This window comes from Protomyctophum parallelum (genome assembly GCF_964188405.1).
Source record: "Protomyctophum parallelum genome assembly, chromosome: 8".
Classification (NCBI taxonomy): Eukaryota; Metazoa; Chordata; class Actinopteri; order Myctophiformes; family Myctophidae; genus Protomyctophum; species Protomyctophum parallelum.
This window is the reverse complement of record NC_139703.1, coordinates 32,029,228-32,047,317: the sequence shown is the minus strand read 5'-3', so window position 1 is coordinate 32,047,317 and position 18,090 is coordinate 32,029,228. Positions and strand designations below refer to the sequence as shown.

General features: G+C 44.8%; 1 protein-coding gene across 2 annotated transcripts in view; it reads left to right on the top strand.

Moving 5' to 3' along the window:
- Positions 1-18,090, top strand: part of igsf21a (immunoglobin superfamily, member 21a) — a 280,322-nt gene that overhangs the window by 242,061 nt on the left and 20,171 nt on the right. For both annotated transcript variants that reach the window (XM_083771276.1, XM_083771277.1), the window contains exon 6: positions 1,813-2,305. In XM_083771276.1, the coding sequence (XP_083627402.1) occupies positions 1,813-2,305 (493 nt within the window). The remainder of the gene's footprint in view (positions 1-1,812; positions 2,306-18,090) is intronic.

Sequence of the window (18,090 nt, the reverse complement as noted above, 5' to 3'; positions counted from 1 at the left end):
CGAGCACAGTTTCACCGCAATCAGACGCTGTGTTCATGACTTGCGGCATTTTGTACAAAACTTTGGAAGCCAATCTTAGCCAAGATTAGCATGACATTTTTATCAAATCTGAAGGAGTAATATCGAAAAATTAGTTTTACATAAGTCAGCCTCCTGGTGGCGTTATAAAGAGCAGATATGTGTAGAATACAGGGCAAAGGTTTTTGCATGGCCACTAGGGGATGTGCATACAACATTTTACACAGATTGGTGCAGTTATAGGTAAAAACATGAATAGGCCAGTTATAGCGCCACCATGAGGTGCAAAACATACTCTCCCCAATGTCCCCATGCCTTCAGCCTGGTGGAGACAATTAGACCTACTTGGTCATGCAGGGGAAATACAGTTTTTAGCTTCACCCAGCTGACCACTTACCTGTATAAGTGGTGAGACTTGAGCCCAGCTAGGGGAGGAGGCAGCACTTAGGGGTTTCTCCATTCATGTTCAGTATGTGAAATACCTTTAGGAGGGAGGGAGAATTCATATGAAGAGCTATGCCTGCCTCATCCTTTATCAACAAACATTGCTGAAGTGACTTGTGACTGGTTTTCACAAACAGTCCTATCTATGCAACAAAGAAACAAAGAAAACATATGTAGTGACAGTATATTATATTATATCTGTCAAACAAGTGCCAAAAGGGAACAAACTAAATTAATTGAAACTATTTATACATTGAAAGGATTGTTTTTGTCTGTGTCCTTGGTGCAGGCAGAGGCGGAACTGCCAATCACCACACCGTAGCCTGGCTCAAGCCCCTGAATCACTAGCCACACCCATTAAAACAAAATAGTTTTGAGTGAAACACAATTAAAATTCAAGGTGAGTGTCAGGCTACACCACACAATGGAGGAGGCAGTCATTAGATAATGGAGGCCTCCTAATAGTGGACCCTGTCCCTGGTACAGATAATGCCCACTACTGCCAAGATTAGTCTTAGCTAGGGCCTAGCTGCTGGCCACCTAACCATCATGTTAATGTGTAGCAGCCTGGTCCAAGGGCAGGTATTGGAAGCTGCCTAACATAGCTGTCTGTCTGTCTGTCTGTCCGTCCGTCCGTCCGTCCGTCCGTCCGTCCGTCCGTCCGTCCGCCCATCCGCCCGCACACAAGCACATGTACACACACATAATATCAGCCCAGTAGCTTGTTGGTTTGTGTCTGCCTTTCTAAAATAGACGTACGCACTTATGAGGCCATTCACTTTCATGGCATTGGAATGGATTTACGTCACTTTAAGTGATATTTACCCATATATAGTCATCAGTCCTTGAGATTAAATCATGTCAACATTCCTCATTCCCTGCACAAAATCTTCAAACAATGCACAGGTGCACCATAATAGATACAATACTGATGTTACGAAACCCTTTTTTGTCCCTATGATCTTGAAAAATTTTAATTCAATTGACCAAAGGCATTTATTTATTTTATTATCTTCAGCAACAAAGAAAAAGAAAGTAAATCAGTTTCTGAAATTGCAACGCCGCCGGCAGTGACTACACAAACTTATTTCAATGCTAATATCTGGGGGTTATGTGTCGAAATGGGTGCTTGATGTTTAATAGACTCCCAATACAGAACCGACACTTCACATGAGCGGCAACTCAATTCTATCTAGAATTACTTCTTCATGTTGTTTATTGTTTTCTGCTGTGCTGGAGTGTAAAGAATGAGTTCCAAAATATATTATGTGTCGCCATCCATCCACCTCCCACCCTCCACCCATTCCACCACACTCTCTCACATTCCAATCCTCCCGTGCTGTGTCTCAGGTGTACTTCAAGCGTGATGGCGAGCTGATAGAGGTGATCTCCTACATTCACCCCTCTGCCCTGGAGGAGGGGGGCGGCTCGGCCGGGGTGCGGGGCGCCCGGCCGCTCATCAACCGGGACATGGACGACACCAAACTGCAGCGCTCCCTCTCCCTGCTGGACCCGGAGGGCCGGCTGTCCCGCCTGTACACGGAGAGCCCGCCGCAGCGCGCGCACACCCCGGGCCAGCCGCAGGATGAGGTGCACGAGCCCAGCCCCGCCACGGAGGTCATCCCCGAGACGGTGGTGAGCCGCGAGTTCCCCCGCTGGGTGCAGAGCACGGACCCCCTCTACTACTTCAGCCACACCCACATCCCGCAGAGTGACGGCTCCGTGCTGGTGCAGGCCCGCCTCACCTGGACGCTGAACCCGCAGCTGGACAATGACGCCTTGTTCAGCTGTGAGGTCAAACACCCGGCACTGTCCATGCCCATGCAGACAGAGGTCACGCTGGGTGAGTATAGGACACGCCACAGATTAGTTTGTTTCTCTCTCTCTCTCTCTCTCTCTCTCTCTCTCTCTCTCTCTCTCTCTCTCTTTCTGTCTCTCTCTCTCTCTCTCTCTCTCTCTCTCTCTCTCTCTGTCTCTCTCTCGCTCTCTCAGCCCCACCACCCTATACCCTTTTGTCATAACAACACTACGCACAAACACATGCACGCACACACACACACACACACACCTTCTTTCTCGCCATTTCTCCCTCTAATCTCCTGCTGTCCCCTCGTATACCCTGGTCTCGCTCGGCAACCTCCTTCCCGTCCCTCCCTTATGTCTCCCTTGCAAATACTTGTACTCAGAGCTACACTGATTTTCATTTGAGGCTGCTTAATTGCGTTGCGGCCGAGCAGATTGCGAGTTTAGTGCCGAATGCAAAACTCAAAGTGACTGACAGGGCAATTCATCGGGCTGTCTGTCGCTAGATTGAGTTAACTCACTGCCGTTATTGAAAAAGTCAACCTGAATTAGAAGATTCAAATGAGAACGGAATCACTGGCCAATGTGATATTGTTGAAAAACGCAGACTCACGAGGGCCGCCCACTCCTTCGTATAATTCAAACGTGTGTCTCCAGGTACGTGTTTCATCTTTTCATACAGTCTACAATGCTTACATCACACATCTCTCAAAGACAGAGACAATGTGGCTGTGGGGGTATTTGTTTTGCAGACCAAGAAAGTATCAAAGCTGGAGAAGAATGTGGCACAGATGTCGAATGCTAAATGAATACTCGACTTTCAGAAAAAGTCAAACATTAAGCTTTCATGGTGAATGATCCAAGTGAAAGAAAGAAATCTCTCTCTTTTTCTGTCAGTGTACACGGCAAAGATGGCTTCTAGTGGATCTCATTAACACTTCAAAGGCAGTATGCTAGCATGGTCATGGCGTATGGCTGAGCCACGCCACACCGATGTGATAAGCAGAGACATTATGATGCTAGCAAGAGCAACGGGAAGCGTGGGAGGGGAGACGGGAGCGTAGAGTGAAACCATGGCCAATGTTAATTATTACTGTCACTATATTTCTCTCCCACATTTCTATCTTTCATTCGCTTTTTAAAAAAGAGACCCTTTCTCTTTTACAGCCTATGTGGGAGTGGGTGGGGGGGGCTGATGGAAGTGAAATACTCAAGTTACAAATGGATGAATCAACACTGAGGCTTCTGTTGTGTGGGAAGCCATTGATATTTGATTGATTGATTTATTTAACAGTTTGCAGAATTACAGTACATTTCAAGCACAAACTCAATACAAAGACTGTTAACTGTGAGTGGACGACCCAATTAAGCATTACACTTGTTTACAAGAGGGTCCACCATGTTCAATTAATCAAAAATACTGTGATGGTTCATTTGTATGTTGATTTGGCACAACAGCATATATATATATATATACAGTACATAGTACTAGTTCTTTCCATAGTAAAGTTGACAGATAGTTGTTGTGCATGGCGAGGTAAATTACCCTAGAGGGGCTTAAACGAGAACCTCACCGTTTACATTCCATTCCATTTGAATTAATTTTAGAAGTCCCACACAGGCTACTGAGGTCACAACGTTTCAGTCTTTACCTATACACCAAAACTAGGGTTCATGTAGTTAATGCAATACGATACGGATAATAGTACATAGTTACAGTAATACATACATTTTAACTGTGCTGGATTACACAACAGTAACAGTAACAGTCTCACATTTTGTGATTTATGTGGATTCATGTGTAAATCAGATTTGGCTCAGAAAGATAGAAATGAAGCTTCTCATTGGTTTTCAACTTTATTATATTCAAAGATACCATAATGTCACAATTGTCTTAACTCCAAGGCATGTGTGCTTGCATGAGTGCATTTATGCCTGCCTGCGTGCATGCGTTTGTGCTGGGGGGCGGTTATTATGTTATTATCTATAACATGGCGAAGAGAGCTGTGTGCTAAATCTATGCTATACTGCGTGCATGCGTGCGTGCGTGCTGTAGCATATGTTCTTGTACATGTTCTTCAGAGAAGATAAGCCAAGCATGTTGTGTCAGATTGAAAAAATATATTTTAAGAATGACAAAACAAAACGCTAAACGAATGAATAACGCTAAACCAACAGTTTTCAGTTTGAAAGGATTAACCCATTGGAAACAGTCCCTCCAAAAGAAATGAATGGCCATTAGTATTGTTTGGATGGATTACATGCATTTCCATTTCGGAACAAAGACATGTTTGAGATTGACAGAATGTTAATATCACACTTTGACAATTTAATAAAGAAATGCATGTTAACCCACATTAACCCCTTGCACCCCTATTTTGGGAAAATGTTTAAAGGAAATTGGCAGAATTTGTCATTATGTTGTGTTCTTCTTTCTTAGTTTTTCTTTAAAGGTAGGGTAAGTTTATTTGGCTACAATAAGTGTTTAATAGCTCTATATTCTGATAGTAATCATTGCTATAGAGTGTTTGTTCTGTAACAGGAGTCTCTCCACCCCTGAAAATGTATTTTGTTTATTGAAGAGCTGGAGAAACAGGGAGACCCCTGTCACTGAACAAAAATCCTTAATATGATTTAATTATATGCTACAAAACACGTTCTACAAGTGGGTGTCACTTCTTTCAGACAAAACCTTTCAAGCTGCCATTGTGTGCCAATGATGTCCCACCTGTCGAGCGAATGGAATTACATAATGTAAACAGCCATATTAGTTGACATAAAGGTATGATCTGCCCTCCCAAGACAATGTTGCGGTGATGATAGAACAACAGCCTCTGTGTTTTACACATGTTGAAGATAAAATGGATGACTCACCCTGAGGAGAGCGTGAGAATCATCTTGCTAAATGTCAATGGCTTTAAAATTGTGACAAGGCTTCTTCTGTGCTGTTTGAAGTCATTTATTTATCGCTGGCTTTGTTCTTTAAATAGATGGAAAGAGCATCTCTAGACATTCTCTTTTCTTTTACCACTCTGAGAATACAGAACAGAAGATGTGCATTTGTTGATTCTAATTGGAGCTCACTTGAAATTCAAAGCATTCTCAAAGCTGCTTGAGGCTATAGAGCCATCTTGAAATGTCTAAGAGAAATGTACTTCTTGTGTTCTGATGCAAGCAAACTAGTTAGATGAAGCATGGAGAAAGTCCTACATTTGATTAAATTAAACATCCCACCTTTTTGATTGTGCTGATGTTTGAGCTAATTACACTTAGTTTCTGTTTTGCTATTGCACACACACACACACACACACACACACACACACACACACACACACACACACACACACACACACACATACACACACACACACACACACACACACACACAGACAGACTCTTGAGAGAAATAGGATTGTGTGTGTGTCACACACACACTCTCAAGCGTGTTTGTTCAGGAAATGAAAAGGATATATTTACAGTGCCCATAAGTAATACATATTTCAGGCATTTAATATTGCGAGTGGGAGCGACAGTTTGACAACCGACCAGTGTTGTATTAAAGTTTATGAATATTGATGAGCAGCTCTGCATGACATACAAATGGATGTGGGCCAGCGCTGGGCCTTAGAAGTCCCCTCTTCATATTGTGCTACACAATGCCCATAGCATGCAGTATAATATGCTATGGCATTATGGCAGAGCTGGGCAGAGTTTTGAAATGGCAAAACAGCTTTGCTCCAACAAACATTAAGCAAAAGAAGGGTCAGTACGTCAAGTACAATGTTTCGGCCAAACACTTTCTGTCTCTCTCTCTCTCTCTCTCTCTCTCTCTCTCTCTCTCTCTCTCTCTGTCTCTCTCTCTCTCTCTCTCTCTCTCTCTCTCTCTCTCTCTCTCTCTCTCTCTCTCTCTCTCTCTGTCTCTGTCTCTGTCTCTGTCTCTGTCTCTCTCTCTCTCTCAGCCCCACCACCCTACCCTTTTGTCATGACAACACTACACACAATGACATGCACAAACACACGCATACACATGCAGGTGTGTGCGGACACGCGCACAGGAAAGGTAGGGACGTACACTCGTACAGTACTTGATGGACTGACTTTTATTTTATCTTAAAATGGTTATTTATTGTGTCCAGCACCAGGGGCCAACTGGATGAGCACATTGCACAACCTTCACTTAGTATAAACTGGAGGTGGGTAGAATAGCCGAAAACTGTACTTAAATTAATGATTCAAGTAGAAAAGCTTTCCAAATTGTTCTGATTTACTTGTATTGTTTAAATACAGAGCACAGTGATGGTAATCATTATCAACATGTCCAACATTATACATTTATAAATGGCCTGCTTTTATTTACTTTAATAGAACCAAAAAAATAATAATAATAATAATGTGCAAATTAAAATATGGCCCACCTAAACAATATCTATTGTTTATACAGAGGCTAGGTTCTTTGTTAACTTAAGTTTTCCTTTTTCTTTTGTTTACTTCTATATTTATGTGAATGAATGAATGAATGATTGATGATTTTATTTCCGTGTCTGACTGCCTTTCGCAGCCCATCCCTTACGGGATTATTCAGACACAATTTACAATACATTATAATATTTCCTGTGCCAACACGCTGACACCAAAATATTAAACAAAAATAAATATCACACAATGTATACATAACTCTGATTGAGAGTACATTCAACTAGTCCATTTTGTCAAGATAGAGACTAAAGTGGAGGAGGGAAAGAGAGAGAGAGAGAGAGAGAGAGAGAGAAAGGAACATTGTGATTCTTTACCCTGTTTATTGACTAGATACTTTATTGACTTTCCAAATCGCACTTGTAAGCCCGACTAATGCCAGAATTATAATTGTATAGGCCTATCGCTTTTGAATCAAATAAATAACTAACTATGTTTACTCATACAGTACTCAATAATAATGCAATCATTAAAAATAGTATAAACTAAGGCAGACTAAGACAGAGCATAATGTAACTATTGTTTCTCCACTCAAATGTCTGTGTGTGTTTGTGTCATCTGCCGATTCAAAGATATTATATAGAGTACTGTCAGAATTGTATTGTCAGAATTGTATTGAGAGGATGGCCCCTTGAGATGCAGCATCTCGTTTTAGAGGGGCTCCTATTATACATACAACTACAACATTACAGCAGTACTAAAGACACATAGGTGCAACATAACATACTGTACAAATACACAGGACATAGACATATACAGGTACAGTTAGCTTGCTCCCCTTCTCCCACAATGTCGGCATATAGTCTACAATGGTGGAGTAGTACTTGAGAAATAAATATTTTCCTCACTTCAAAAGAGAAACAGTTGATGGACGGGTAGAGTGAGCACAGGCTGCCATGTGTTTTTTTTTAACTGTTAGATCAATATGAAGTAAAGTTCCGGATCCATTGTGACACAGAGGTATTTATACGAGTCCACTACTGAAGTCCACGATCCCCAGGGTAATCTTTTCCCATTAAAAATCCCATAGATATTTCTATATTTTTTAAATGAGCCTGGCGATTCTGTCAGGCTATAGGTGTCTCTATATCGTGTATGATATTTAGTTATATTCTATACTATCTTTGTTTGGAGAAAATATAATGAATTCTGTTCTGTCCCCACTGAAGGATGGCACACTCTGTCAAAACATTTCTGAGACATTTTGTTGTCGGTGTGTTATTTAGTTTGTTTGATGAAATAATAATTGAAAACGTTACTCCTACAGAAATAAATGTATTGGTGAAACAAGAGTCATACGACAGAACCAAACAATGTGTATTGAAATATACCGGGTAAAAATGCAAGTACCGGTATGCTTATATAATCTGTACAAATATACAGTACTTTACTTGAGTAAAAGTGAAGTACTGTATATTTAGTATTATGATTAAATGTACTGTAACTCAACTACCCATCTCTGATTATGCTACTGTACACCTCTATGAGCTCCAGGCGCAGAGCCTGAGTTTTTCGCCGTCTTCCCAGTTTTGAATTTGTGAGCTGAGCAGTATATATTTTAATAATTGAAACCAATGCCTCTGTATTTACATAGAGCTTAAGGTGGGATTTATTTTAGTTTTCATTTATATTTGACAGCAGCTTCTAATAACAAAGAGGTAGAATTCTTTGAAAAGGGGTCTGGTGCCTATACGCATATCCAACTCATATCACTGTCTGTGTCTTTGTCTGCTTGCTTGTGACAATTCATCTTTGAATTGGTGTAATGTGCATGCAAGTCATATACCGGTACTATGTATGGGTAAGCAGATGCGTGTATGCATAATTTGCATCCACACGTGACGTGAATGTGTGCGCGCCGTGCACACCACATCTGTGTTCATTATCTGTGTTCACCGTAGATCATTTCCATATTCATAGGATAACATTCTCATTATATCTTCTGCTTTAGCCCAGGCCAGCTACTGTAGTATGCTTGCTGTATAAAAGACTATAGATACAGAATTCGCTCAGCAGTTACGCCTTTCACACTAAACCTGATTTATACTTCCATCCATATTCCATATATATATATTATATATAGCTGCAAGCAGCGATAAGACGGGGCCAAGCAATAAGAAAAATCACATCTATGTGAACTGAGCGGCAGTGGCGTGCACAGATATTTAGAGGGGCAGGTGCTCAAGTGAAAAAAGGGCACCTTGTGCAGCGTGTGGAACCGGCCTGTTACCTTATATTTATAGATTTTGGGGCCTAAATAATATATTAGAAGCTTTTATCAAGAATTGATCAATGTCACCATGGTCAACATACTGCACATACACTGTACACAAAAAACTAATTTTTATTTTTTAAACAGGCACATTTGTACAGAGGGAAAAGGACAGGACAGCTTGCAGCTATATTTTTAGTACACATTTTCACATACAAGCTTTTCTTCAACTGGGATTTCAGATCTATCTATCTATCTATTGTGTACAGAACATTTCACACAAATTGCTCAAACATACCGTTTTTCCAACTGCTCAAAATGACGGAAAGTCTGAGGCCGGAGCTTACTGGTCAAAGTGACAGATGTGTCCGCATGAGTCAAGGCACATGTGTAAACAAGATCCATGGCTTTTGGCCAAACGAGGCAGGAGTTATGACTGTTCAAATAAAACATTTCAGACGGTTGCTATAGCGCCCCCTTTGGCCAATTGGAGTAAGACTGGTTTCAGCGCTTTGACATTTGACATGATCCTCTACCATACTTCATAATGTGACTCTGCATGTATGTATTAGGGGCAGAAGAAGAATTTTCATACTCACCGTTTGGCATAGCCCTCTACCATATTGCCAAGTTTTGCAAAAACCAACTGCATGGTTAAGCCAGAAGTAGAACTGCAATTTTTGGCGGAAGAAGGAGAAGAGAAATACAGACAAATATAATAAGGGACCAAAATGCCTTCGGGCTTGGCCCTTAAAAAAAATACAACATACCGGTACACAAGATACAGTAATCCTGGTTTGTATAGTGAGTAAAAATAAGATTAGATTTTTGCCAAATGACACCATCGTACGATGCAGTATAAGTTAAGCTTTGGCTCTTAGCGCCTCCCCAGTTTTTCCTTTCAATGCAAAATCAGTCAACCAGCTAATACAGCAGGTTGCCTTTGTCTACCTTCACATTTATCTCCAACCACACAAGACTGTCATGCTGCGGGCAGACCTGCTGGTGGTTTTGGCTCGGCATTAAAGCACACCCAGCGCTACCTGGGGACGTAAGTCGCTTTTGCAGGGGTCACGTCTGTGCGGTGACCCTTTCCTGAAGTGATAACTGTTCCTTCTTGTAAATTGGAGAGGGTGAGTCTCTGGGGCGACGGGCCTCATGGACCGTGGGCTCATTTTCTTGGCGAGGCCCCTCACCCACAGCGAGCACTGTGTTAAGGTCCCTCACATTGCATGGTGTCCCCAATCAAAGGTGGTGACGTAGGAACGCCAACTGTCGCTGTTGGAGGCTTTCCCAGAAATCAGCCATCATCCATCCCCAGCCATATGCCTCACAAGCTGCATGTGACACGTTTCACAAATATTTAAAAATACCCATCCGTTTGTGTGTGTGTTGTGTAGGTGGTGCACTGATGGCGCCTGGCGTCATCAGTGACAAAATACTTGCACCTGACGTGTAGTCCATCTCCAACATGGTGCACAATCAACTGCTCACTTTTTGTCTTTGGTGATTTTGCCAAAATGTAAATACTAATATAGAGCGGCAGTCCCGCCCCTTTCATGACGACACCAGGCCAAGGAAATGATTCCCAATGCATTTTTCCCATAGACATTTCAAAAAGTATTTATTTAAAGACCTTTTAAGCGTCATACAAATCCAACTCGAGTTGTGACAAATCATGAAAATAAACACAATATTTTGGACCAAACAAATAATTACAAAGAAGGAAAACAAAAACAAAAGTGTTGTAACCTGCCGTTTTCTTCTTCTTTCTAATTATGTGTTCGGTTTGTTAAAAGGTCTTTTTGAAATGTCTATGAGGAAAATTAACGTGGAATCATTTCCTGGGCCCTGGTAGGGGGATGGACTGCGATGCTCTATTGTCTCTGTCAATTATTTTTTCTTTTCTCATTAAACCTATATTGCAAGACTTTGCTTTGATTTAGCTGTAAATAAGTCAGTTTTCACTGTTAATTCATGTCACTGTTTTAGTGTTGAACATTTGCAATAACTCCAGCACTTAGAAATCCACTCTGATTCAAAATATAAGTCTCTCTTGTTTTAGAGCCATTCTTCATTTATTTCCCTACCACTTGTCTATTGAATAGTTCTTACCACCAGATGTATTGGAATTTGTGCCAGGTACCTTGTTCTCCTAACTGCTGGTCTCTTGTAATGTCGCTGTCGAATAAACTTGAAGTTTATTTAGTCCATCTTGTAAGTCTGTGTCAGCTAAGTGCCCGGAATATAAAAGATAAATGTAATATCTCCATGGCTTTTGTTGTGCTTGCCTACTACTACTACTACTACTAATACTTGGTCTCTGCACTCCCCGAACCCACCTCACCCTGGGCCTTGCCCACTTTGACAGGCTGGAATGGCTTAGGGTTGATGACAGAGTACAGCATCTTGCAATGGGTCTGGTCCACAAGATTCGATACACCACCAAGATACCCATGTACCTGTCTAAATACTTCCTTAAAGTCCACACCCACAACAGAGGGAGTTCAACAAACCCAGATTCGGCACAAACAAGGAACTAAATTATTTTCGCTTCTATATGCCACCAAATCATTTAGACATGCGAATCCCTTGACTCCTTCAAAACCGCTCTCAAAGGGCACCTACGGATGGCTGCAATTCGAAACTGGCCCCCGTAAAATCTGAATCCCCCCCCCCACCCACCCCTTTTTCCCCTCACTGTATATGATTTATTTCCCCTTTTTACCTCCATTTATGATGATTTCCTGTTCTTTGGCTATATAGAAGTTTTAGTTGTTAACGTTAGTTCAACTTAGAGCTGTAATGCTCCATCATCCGTCTGCTCCAATCAGATCTGCGTTACCTTGTCCGCACCCCTTTATAAACGGTCCTCACTTCCCTTCGCTCATCTGTGCTTCCGTTCAGGTAGCACACAGACACGTTCGAGAGCTCACAGCTCACCTTCTTCATTCGTCATTTCCATCCAAGTTCAAGAGTCAACAAACTCCTCCACGGCCGCAGCTTTCATCCCAGGACACACCGTCGGGTGTTTCGCCAGCGTCCCAGGCCCTGCATGCCTCCATCAGATACAGTATCATTCTAATTGCTCGTCACTGCTATTTATCCACCTGAATGGTTCAACCTTCAAAACAAACGTAACTGCTAACAGCCTAATTTCGATTCCGTTCCGATGCTGCCTCCGCACTAGCCACTTTTTACCCTGCTTGCTTGCTGCTGCTCAGTGCTTTGTATGTCGTGCGTTGCCGTTACAAGGCTGCTTATGCTGTATAGTGTATACTGCTGCTAATGCCTCATGCCACCAGTCTCGCACTGCTTCAGGTGGCGTCCGGGCGATCATGCATTAAACGTTGCTTTCACGGCAGTAAGCTACTGGTCATCCTGTGAACGTAGCATAGATCAGGCTGCAGGTCTAAAATCATACACGGCGTTTTAGTTCGTCCACAGTGTAGAGTGGCGACACGCTTTGTCTAGTTCCAAACTTTTTGTTCCTTGGCGGAACTTTCCCCCGAGATAGAACGAGCACTTCCGCATTCCATTGTTGCCACGAGAGTCAACACTAGTGTAGGCTCGAGGATCGTTTGCTTTTGCCTGAAGGCTGGCGTGCTTTGATGACGCAGTGTTGTGATGCGCCAGTGTTGGCTGTGATGAGCTGTTGGATGGAATAATAATAAACGGAGCGACCGGTGGCGTTCCAATGATAAACTCCTCGTCATCTATCCTTATAAAGAGAGTCTAAAGCCTGCATTTTCTTCTAGCTGCGGCCGGCGCTACACTAGCGTCACCACTATCGTATCTTAGACTCCTAGACTACTCTGAGCATGTCCGGTGCCGTCAGGTTGCCACGTCCGCTCATTATAAGCGTCTCAGGCTTGTTTTATTTAATCACTTACCAGGTGGACGCCGTTGTTTAAACCCACGGTTCATTCGAAGCACCCTCAGTGTTACATGTTGGTAAATTATCTGACGCTGTCGGATCGTTTTCATAATGATTCAAGTTAGTTTTCGTGACTTGTTTTTGCGGACCTGGCGCTTGTCTCCTCCAACATGGCAACTCGGTGCCCCATTCATTCATGCCCTGGCAATCTACTAGTGCTCCAGATTCTTTCTTCAATCATGTGGATCGTGATGAGATGTTGAGCGTAATCGTAGGAAAAAGAAAAAGAGAGAAGAGAGAAAGGGAGAAAGAGAAAAAAGAGAAGGAGGAGGAAAAGAAACAAAGTAAAAAGAGGAGAAGAAGAGAGAAAAGAGAGGCGTGTGTCAGTGTGAACACGTTCAATCTACAAGCCGTGAGCTTTACAGGTCGGAGCTCCCACTATCAGCTCAATAAGTCACATTTTGCGTGGTTTATTCCCGGGTTTTCATTCCATGTCTAACCCCCTGATCGACGTTAGACCCTCAAGAACGCTCCATTATTACATTGTCAATGAAGGGAAAATGCTTGCCATATTGTCCCTCTTTACGCCACTCTGTTCCTATCATTCACGGCATTTAATGTTCATGCCGGCACCGCTCGTTCACTCGACCTTTCACCACCTAGTTAACTTGAGCACGCGTCAGTCACGCTAACTCGACGCAGGTATAGTGCAAACACACAAATGGCTTGTCTTCAGGGCGGCCGTGTTCCATCTGGTATTCCTCTCCTTTCACAGCAAATCTCAAATCTGCTGCCGCGTTTGCACATTGTCGTACCTCGCCCAGCAGATATGGGAGTTTTTCGCCACGGGTCACGTTCTCAATCTCCAGTTGTAATCCGTGGGAAGTACGTGTCTCTGATGTCTCGGTTCAACACATGGTTAGAAAGCGTAGCTCGCTTTCCACTTCATTCACGCGCAGTGTGCGCATAGTCTGTCTTCTCTCCGGATTCAGGTCCGCCTATGTCGACCTTCTCGATGGCGAGACCGTGCTCACCGAGCCGTACCTAATTAAGATTTTCTCTGTTACTCACCCGTCAACTGCATTGTTTCTCCCGTCAATTAAGTCTTAATATTCTACTCTCACTCCAACTGCCACGTCGGTCCGACCATACTAACTCCATGCTTGTGCCCCTCCTGTCCAGCTACCTGCTCGGCGATCATCAGGGAAACGAGCACTGTTCACGCATGCCTGGAAGGCCAGGTTCCCGGCTAGGCCTCAACACGGACCCCCACCGAGCTGAACTCGTCAGCCATCCAACGCAGCCTAATCCCATCAGCAGCCACGCACTGCAGCAGCCAAACCCAGCCGGCAGCCACGCACCGCGACAGCTAAACTCAGTCGGCAGCCATGCACTGCAACAGCTAAACTCAGTCGGCAGCCACGCACTGCAACAGCTAAACTCTCTGGCAGCCATGCACTGCACCAGCTAAGCTCGACAGCCACGCACCGCAACGTCTCAACTGCGCCGTAATGTCTAAACTCATAGGTAACCACCCACTCAACGTCTCAAACCACTCACCTCAACCCATTTCCGGGCGGGAACCCCTATCGGTATCTTACCCCCTCAGGCCGGGAACCCATACAGTACGTACAGTATTCAAATGTAAAATTTCGATGCTGCTTTATAAATATTTGAAGTTTTTCAGAAACCTTAGGTCAGGATTCAGAGGCGTTTTTAGAATCCGCCTTAGGCCTAAATGGATTAAGCCATAACCTATTCACAGCCTCCGTTGCTCGGAGAGCTCAGGCCACCGTGCTACGCTCCCACTTCAGTTTTGGGGGGGAATTCCAAGCGGAATAGTTTCCCGCAGTCGGCCATATCACTATTAATAATTTCGGTTCCACGTCCACTGCGTCAGCCATAGCCCAAGAACCTATGTTCGTCAAACCTTTCCCCTCGGGTCTGCCGCGTTCGTCAAACATCACGACGCCCAGTTTTCGCTCGATGCCCAGAGATCCATGGCGTCTACTAGTCCGGCACCGTGGTCAGGTACCTCTCCTCCGTGCTCCTCCCCCTCCACGTTAAGACCAGTTTCTTCCCTGCTACTGCGGAGACCGTCCTCCTCCTCGGCCGTGAATGCCGGACACTTCCGCCCCACGGAAATCCCTGGACGGGTGCTGCACCAGGATGTCTCCGTGGTACTTGACATCAACCAGGATGAGCACATCACCAACGAGCATCCGTACGGGCCATTACCAAGTATAACAGAGAAGATAGCAGTGAGGAGACTAGCTGGTCACTGCCACCGCCATCGAGAACTCCCGGCCAAGGCCGCACCGCGGGAACCAACGCTGGGCGTCGATCGAGAGGACGTCCCACACCTTCCTAGGCAGACGCACTAAAGAAAGATACCGGTGCGGAAGCACAAAGGAGCTGGCCAGATGTACGAAGGACCGAGATGACCGGAGTCGTCGTTGGAGGGCTCGTCCGAGGTCGTCGTAGAGAGTTCGCCTCCCATCTCCGCTCGCTGCTCCTAAGATGTGGTCTCCCTCCTGACCGCTATACTCCAGCCACTCCCTGAGAATCGGAGCCGCCACCACCGCTGCTGCCAGCGGCGTCTCCGTCCTGATCCTGCAAGCCTCGGGCCACTGGTCGTCCTCCGCCTTCTCCTCCTACGTCAGACCTTCCTCCGCCTCCGTGCTCGATGCCCAGAAGTCCATGGTGTCTTCCAGCGCGGTACCTACATTGACTGGTGGATGTGTCGGGTGGCGGGTACCTCCTCCTCTGCCCACTTCTAAACATGTTCTCCCTCTCCAGGACGCCCACTCACTTCCTCCAAAACGACGGTCGACCCGTCCTCCGGCCACGCAGGCCTCCTCCGTCGGGAGTCTCCCTGTCCCGCCAGGCGAATCAAATTCTCACTCACTGCCCTCCGTCGAGAGGACGCCTGCTAATCAAATTCTCACTCACTGCCCTCTGTCGAGAGGACGCCTGCTAAACAATCATTCCATTCACATTTCATTCATGCCATGCTAACCAACCTTACTCTCATCCCAAACAGACTCCGCCGGCAAACGATTTCCGGCCAACCATCCAGAGGCTCGCTAACCATCGGGCTGTTCGCCTACCAACCATACCTACTAACCATTCTCCCACAAGCCCCTTCCGCAAAGGCTCCCATGTCGGCGGCACCAGCCGTCGTGAGGCTCCAATGGCGCGGGGCCTTCCTGACTCTCCCACGGATCCCTTCTCGCTAAAGGCCCCGGCTCGTCGAGGGAATCTCTCCAACATCGTTTGTATAGTCCCTTCCAGGTAAACCTTAATTTACTCCTTCCTCCAGACGTTTGCACCATTCCTCCAGGCGCGCACTATTTAATTCCTTTTGGGGGGCAGGCTCAAGAGCCCCCCCTGCCTCCGCCAGGCAGGATCCGAACCGAGGCTCTGGTCCGTCCCCAGGGGGCCCACGCCAAAGCTCCTCCACTGTCTCCTCCTCGTACCGTCATCATTCTGTTATCATTCTGTTATCATACTGTCAGTCACTTCTCTGTCCATTCACTCAATCCCAGCTCCATACTGTAATCAATTCATCTGCAATAAATCTCACCTCCAACCTCCACCCTCCGTCTTAAGTGTAAGCTCGTTAAGAGTTGAAGTTTTAGTTGTTAACGTTAGTTCAACTTAGAGCTGTAATGCTCCATCATCCGTCTGCTCCAATCAGATCTGCGTTACCTTGTCCGCACCCCTTTATAAACGGTCCTCACTTCCCTTCGCTCATCTGTGCTTCCGTTCAGGTACCCGCCACCTCCCCGACGACCGCCCAGCAGCAGGCTCCACCAGGTCGGCCCCAGGGGGGCAGGCTCAAGAGCCCCCCCTGCCTCCGCCAGGCAGGATCCGAACCGAGGCTCTGGTCCGTCCCCAGGGGGCCCACGCCAAAGCTCCTCCACTGTCTCCTCCTCGTACCGTCATCATTCTGTTATCATTCTGTTATCATACTGTCAGTCACTTCTCTGTCCATTCACTCAATCCCAGCTCCATACTGTAATCAATTCATCTGCAATAAATCTCACCTCCAACCTCCACCCTCCGTCTTAAGTGTAAGCTCGTTAAGAGTTGAACTGTATATTTGTACGTCTCTAAATGTTATGATGAATTGAACAAGGTGGACCCTCTTGTAAACAAGTGTAGTGCTTTATTGGGTCGTCAGTTTTTGTATTGAGTTGTGCTTGATATGTACTGTAATTCTGCAAACTGTTAATAAATACTTCAATCAATCAATCAATCAATCAATCAATCAAAATGCCTCTAACAACACCATGTAAGGAGACACGGCCACCTCAATTCAGGTCCGCTGCTGCCTGGGAATCAAATATGGGAGATTTTCCTGTTTTCTTTTTTCCTGAAAGGATCCATAGACTTGATATATGTGAGCTGGGCACATTTTCAATCCCCTTTACAAATGTGATAACAGAACTCCTAATCCATTAGGCTGATGCAAGCCTGCAGTCAGGGGCTGGCTAAGACAAAAGGCTATGCTTCATTAGCCACAGCGGACAGTTTGTAGTTTGATTAATGGCTAAAAACGAAGGTCATTTATCTGTTTATTTATTTATGCTTTTAGTTTAACTCATCAATGTACACAAGCAGCCCGATGATTTATATTAAGAGTTTGAACCAAATTAATTGGGGAACTCATGGGTTGTGCATTAATGCAGTAGCTGTTATTGATAAGAATGCCTTTAGCATATATCTCTCTGTTGCTTTAACCCAATGTCTAACATATGGAATCACACGGTGTGTGATGTGGTTATCTGGGGGGCAATTGTTAATCAACTCAAACGATGCAGAACGAGTTTATGTAGGCCCAATTTAACCCCCGGCACTCCCGGGAATCCATGGTACTTTTCTTGGTATAACGCTATACGCAATACTGTATATTTTGAGGTTTACCAGTGAAGGATGACTTACCATTTTATATCATTATAAAAATTAAAATCAGATGTATCTTTGCACAGTATAACAACCGTCAGCAGCTTCATGGAATTGGCGAACACCCCCCCCCCCCCCCCCACGCCCATATCGCTTCAACCTTCCATTGTTTCAGAGGGTCCACACAGAAGCTATCTGGGGGCTGCTGTCTGCTCCAAGACAAGGGAATTAGTTCCCCGAGTGTTCCTTATCTCATTGCTTCCACACTCCACCCGGTGTGCTCCCATTCTCCTCCAGTAATGAGTATATACCCAATTTAGTCTCCTTTCTCTCCAAGGGGGAATAAATCCGCCAC